Genomic DNA, 6265 nt, shown 5'->3' on the forward strand with positions numbered 1-6265 from the left:
TGCTCGTACAACGCCATCGTGTCCCGGATGAATCTCTTCTATCTTGCCCAACGGCCATTGAGTACAAGGGATATTTCTTTCCTTGAGAAGCACGATGGATCCGATATTTAAGTTAGGCTCGTCTTTGATCCATTTGCGCCGAATTTGGAGCTCGTTCAAATATTCTAAGCTCCATCGTGACCAAAAATCTTGTCGTACTTTGGAGATGTGTTGCCAAGTTGAAAGACGATTTGCTGGGACAGACGACAGATTAGGTTCGGGCATATTGATCAATGGGCGACCGATTAAGCAATGTGCGGGTGTAAGAACTAAAGGATCATTAGGATCGGAAGAGATATAAGAGATAGGCCTTGAATTCAGTATTCCTTCAATTTCTATCGTGAAGGTGTTAAATTCTTCGAAAGTAAAAAGGAGTTCTCCGACCACTCTCTTAAAATGGTGTTTAAATAATTTTACCGTGGATTCCCAAAGTCCTCCAAAATGTGGAGCTGTGGGCGGTATGAAGTGCCAAGCAATATGATGTTGCACGGCAAATCGACTAGTCTTATTCCGGTGTTCATCGGAATTTAAAAGAACGTACAGTTCCTTCAAGTGATTATTCACACCTTTAAAATTGGTTCCATTGTCTGAATATATTTGTTCTGGGATGCCCCGTCTCGCGATAAAACGCCGTAATGCTGCTAAAAACCCGTCGGTGCTTAAATCGCTTACAATTTCCAGATGGACTGCCTTTACAGCCATGCATATAAATACGCAGACGTATACTTTGACTCGGTTGCGATTTCGATGTTTTTTCTCTTTAATATAGAATGGGCCGCAATAATCAATACCCGAGTTCGCGAATGGAGTTGCGCTACATATTCGAGGTTTCGGTAAATCGCCCATTTTGTATTTAGTCGAATCAGCATTGAATCTAAAACAACGAATACAAGCACGCACGATTTTGCGTACTTGATTACGACCATCGAGAATCCAGAACTTTCGTCTAATAGTATATAAAGTTGTTTGGATACCCGCGTGATAATATTTTTCATGTGTCTCCCTAATGATTAGATCCGTTAGGTGGTGACGACTTGGGAGGAGGATGGGATGTTTTTGTGCGAAAGTTAAATTCGATATTTTAAGGCGACCACCTACGCGAATTAACCCATTTTCATCAATAAACGGACTTAAATTAACAACGTTGCCTTTATTTACCGAGAGTCCCTTCGACAATTCCTTCCATTCGCGTGAAAAACAAGTTCTTTGAATATTTCTGATTATTTTAGTTTCCGTTTCGTCTATTTCCTTTATGCATAATTGTCCGCTATATTTTCTTCGGGTTCGGAAACGCAAGCACCAAGCCATGATTCTTATTAATTGAGAATACGACGAGTATCTTTGGAAAAGAACGCACTCTTCCGTGGTCGAAACTAAACAAGTATTTTTCTTTAATTCTGGTATTTCTTTTAGCGATATGATTTCATGAGGCCAGATGTGCTCCTCCTCGGCCAACCAAGATGGTCCGGAGAACCATGTACGATTCTTCAAAAAGGTGCTCGGTAATTGACCCCTAGATAACGCGTCGGCCGGATTATCATCCGAACGAACATGCCGCCAGAATCGCGAATCCGTGTTTTCTTGAATTTGAGTTATTCGGTGAGCTACGTATATTTTTAACAGATGTGGAGGAGATTTTATCCAATGAAGCACGATGGTCGAGTCACACCAGAAAACTGTTTTGCTTGGGGTAATTTTCAAAGTATGATACACCTCACGAAATAGTTTGGTCAATAACAGCGCGCCGCATAATTCAAGACGAGGTATCGTGGTCGTTTTTAGTGGTGCAACCCGAGATTTTGCACAGAGAAGCCTACAAAGAGTGTTGTTTCGTGAATCGCTTGACCGAATATATATACATGCACCATAACCCGTGTTGCTCGCGTCGCAGAAACCGTGAATCTGAATATCGTTGTAATCTGATATTAACACCTGACGTTCGATAGTCAAGTTATTAATCAAGTTTAATTGAGTGATAAACTCGGTCCATGTTCTGTGAAGGCTGGATGGTACAGATTCGTCCCAATCTACCGCGCAACGCCAAAGATCCTGCATTATCTTTTTCGCGTATAGGATGACGGGACCTAAGATGCCGAGTGGATCAAAGATTTTCGCAATTCCAGACATGATCGTTCGTTTTGTAATTCTTTCGGTATGGCCGATATCTCGTAAAGAATAGCACAATGTGTCGTTATATGCCTGCCAGACAATGCCTAGTGTTTTCAAAGTATTGTCTCTGTCGAGCACGAGATTCGAATTTACAGAACCGGGATCTAAATCCTCTATGATACGTTTATCATTGGATGCCCATTGTCGAATGTTAAACCCGCCTAGGGAGAGTATTGAAATTATCTCGTTGCGCAAGGTATGAGCTTCTTCGATGGTATTCGCACCAGTTAACAAATCATCGACATATAAATGCGTCTTGATTACTCGGGCCGCGTTACAATATGTGTTACACTCGTCATCAGCGAGTTTTTGAATCGTGCGTATGGCTAGAAAAGGTGAAGATGATACCCCGAACGTAAGTGTATTAAGTTGTAAGGTTTGTATTTGATCGTTTTGACGCCAAAGTATACGTTGATATATCCTATCATCCTCGTGTAACAATATCTGCCGATACATTTTTTCTATGTCAGCGGTAAGGACATATTTATATGTACGGAATCGAATCAAGTGAGTAAACAACGAGTCTTGGATGGTCGGTCCTACCATGAGCAGATCATTCAACGAAACACCGTTATTCGCTTTCGCCGATGCGTCAAAAACTACACGGACCTTGGTGGTGTTGCTCGAAGCTTTAATTACTGGATGGTGTGGCATGTAAAATCCACTATGCAAAGAGTCATGTATCAAGGTCATTTGCTTTAAATCTACGTATTCCTGTAGTACTTGTGAGTAAGCCGTCTTCAAAGTCGGATCTGAGTTAAGTCGTCGTTCGAGGGAATTTAAGCGCTTGAGAGCCGCAGTTCGTGAATCTCCGAGTTGCCGATCACGCTCGCGAAAGGGCAATCGTACGATATATCGTCCGCTAGGATGACGTGTTACGTGTTTTGTGTAATGAGCTTCACACTCGAGTTCTTCAATGGATTTCAATGTTCCAACGGATACTTCCTCGATTTTCCAGAATTGCGCGATTTGCTGTTCTAAGTTAGTTAATCGACACATTGCCTTATTTGAACGGTTCGGTGTAGTCACTCCGCCTGCGACGATCCAACCCAGACGAGTTTTTTGTAAATATAAATCATTAGTTATTGTAGACAAATCGATTTGGCCGATGGAGAATAATGATAACGTCGAGCCAGCACCAATCAAAAGATCAATCGGTCGTGGTAAATGAAACTCGGGGTCGGCTAATTTAATGTTTGGCGGTATATTTATGATTTCTCGGGAAAACACCTCCGACGGAACTAAATCAGCGATCATTGGAACCAATAAACATGGCAGGCGTTTACGAAAACCGTTGTATAGAGATTGAATCGTGACATGCCCGGTGCCCTTTGATGTGGTGTTTATTGCATTGATAGCGCCGATTTGTATGGCGTATGGACTTACAGGAAGTTTTAAACGTTTCATGAAATTTTCGGAAATAAAATTGGTGGAAGCGCACGTGTCCAATAAGGCTCTCCCCTTAATTAGATTGTGATCACGATCCTGCACAAGAACAATCGCGGTTGTCATTAATTGTGGAGTGAAGTCTGGTGAAATTATAGCCAAGCATGTCGTTATACATTCCCTTTCTGTCACTAGTCATTCACTTGGCGCGTCTTTATTGTCAGTCGTAATGGCCGTTGTAGATGCGGCTGCGCCTTTATTTAAATGTAAAAGTGTATTGTGACGTTTGTGGCAAACGGTGCAAGTAGAGTAATTACAGGCTTTACCTAAATGTGAGCGTAGACAATTGTAACAAAGTCTCGCGTTCTTTACAAATTCGATGCGTTTAGGTACGGTCATCTGTTTAAATTTCTCGCATTTGAATAATGGATGCTGTTTAGTTTTGCACGCCTTACAATTATCGAACGTATTGATCATGAATGTTTTATTCAGAATTTTCCCCTTCTTTGCCGGAGGAGAAAGCTTAACGTCATCTTGTTTAACCGATCCCGAACGTGTGCGCTTAGATAATCGTACCGCTGTTCTATATAAGAACTCAAACAGATCGTCAATTTTGGGAAATTCGTCCCGATCTAATGTTTCTTCCCATTTATCGGCGATACGCCTAGGTAATCGGCTCTCTACAATATTAACCAGCACCTCCGATCCTACATTAACTCCCAACGCGGCCAATGAAGCGACATGTTGTTGCGCGTCGTCGGCGAGCTTCGATAGACCCTCGGTAGATTCTTTTTCTACGGTGGGCATATTTAGTAGTAATGAGAGATGACGAGAGATGAGAACGCGTTTTACTTCGTAGACGCGCGTTAATAATTCCCATGCTTTATTGTAACTTGAGTTGTCGATCGGTAACAATTTTATTTTATTGGCCGCTTCATCCGTTAAAGACGATTTTAAATATTGAAGTTTGTCCACGTCGGAAAGATCTGTTCGCGAATCAATCATCGCAAGAAAAGAATTTTTAAACGATAACCAATTCTCGAAGCGACCCTCGAATTTTGGTAAAGAGGCTTCCGGTAGTTTCACTCGCCGCTTCGCTACCGTATCGGACACGGCATTACTCTGCTGAGACTCGTTCGCCGTGGTATCGGTAGACGCGGTGGACGGTGTCGAATTTAGTATCTCTTCGATTTTACTGGCAACCATATAAAATCTTTCTTGAATGTTTGTGAATTCATCTTTGTGACTGTCGTTTGAATCTAATATAATTAGTTCGTCGTTGTAATCCTCGTATGCGTGGTACAATTCGGTGACGCGAGCCGTGCGCAATTTTAACGCGGTTCTATCGAAGCTCTCCTTTTCAATAAAGCTTATCAAATTAGTAATTTGTGCTTTTAATGACGTGCGCTTTTGTATAAGTAATTTAATTCGATTGGCCATGTTCTCTTTAAAAAAAAAAGAAATAATATTGCTTAATCGGTCTTGTGTGTACGTGAAATGTACTTGCCCTTATGTACGCTGTCGTCTCCCGATCGTCGTAACGACTTTGCCCTTATGTACGCTGTCGTCTCCCGATCGTCGTAACGGCTGAGATGCGAATTTCTTCTTTCGTACGTAGATACTTCGTAGATTGTCGATTACTACTTGGTCGTTAAATCGTCGTTCACGCTTGCGTCGCGAACGACCTCACAGGAGGCACCATGTTTTAAAGGAGTTGCGGGAGTTTATTTCCACACTCTAGTTTCGTCAATCGTTTATTAACTGTATACACAAATTGATTAACACTATAAACCTTTAACACAATATGTCACGTAGGGGAGATCCGATTTGAGCGAGGACTCGGCCTCTATGTAAGAACCTGAGAACTCGGTCTCTGGATCGTAAGTGAACTCGGTCTAGGCGAGGACTCGGCCTCTATGTTATACGAGAACTCAAAACTCTATATAATTCGCGAGCTTTGAAATATGTATATTTCACGATATGCTAGCACGTAATAAACTTGACTAGAGAGACGATCGATAAAACAACAAAAGACGATCACATATTGATTATCGCGTCTCCCTTAACGATACCGATAGCAACGATTCGCGTTGGGTGCTATCCTTCGCTTACCGACGTCGGACAGTTTAGTTTCGGCGAATGTTCGTCGCAACAAAGCCTATTGTTACTTCACACTGAATAAGAAAACAGGTGTTGGCTTTCAGGCTTTCGCGGCTGTTGTCTTCTTTAGTCTTCATGGCTTCCGGATGGTTGCCGCGTCCGTTTGCAGTGTGGTGCCGACGTTTCGCAGGCGTTGCAGTCTGCTTCATCAGGGCTGGGAGACTCTGATACTGAGCTCCCTCGCGTTGCGCTCGTCCTTTTATACTCGTTCTTGGGGGGAAGGGAGGGGGTAGTCAGGGGGGGCGTGGTCAGAGAGAGGGGAGTCAGCCAATCCCGGCTGACGGAGGGGAGTCAGAGGGAGGGGAGTCAGCCAATCCCGGCTGACGGTTTTTTTTTTAAAACCGGGAGGGCGGTGTGCCATATCGGGCTCACCTGATAGCCTTTGTCGCGATTCAGATTGTCAGGGTGTTTCAAGATTTCTATGCCGTCGCGGTGTTTTCGTGCGAAATAGCTTTGAGACGGGGCCAGCATGGTGGCTTTGTCGAACTGGATGGCGTGTCCGGTCTCAATC

At 43.0% G+C, this 6265-nt stretch overlaps 1 protein-coding gene across 1 annotated transcript; it reads right to left on the reverse strand.

Moving 5' to 3' along the window:
* Positions 1 to 9: 9 nt before the first annotated feature.
* LOC105571191 lies at positions 10 to 5034 on the reverse strand (the record flags this gene model as incomplete). The annotated part of the gene is made up of 2 exons (XM_012028665.1): positions 3798 to 5034; positions 10 to 3737 (listed from the first exon to the last, which is right to left on the reverse strand). Coding segments are annotated over exons 1-2 (4965 nt in total), but the record flags the coding sequence as incomplete, so codon positions are not given.
* Between the last annotated feature and the right edge of the window lie 1231 nt (positions 5035 to 6265).

Source organism: Vollenhovia emeryi, unplaced genomic scaffold, assembly GCF_000949405.1.
Source record: "Vollenhovia emeryi isolate VEMERY1.0 unplaced genomic scaffold, V.emery_V1.0 DF941049.1, whole genome shotgun sequence".
Taxonomy (NCBI): Eukaryota; Metazoa; Arthropoda; class Insecta; order Hymenoptera; family Formicidae; genus Vollenhovia; species Vollenhovia emeryi.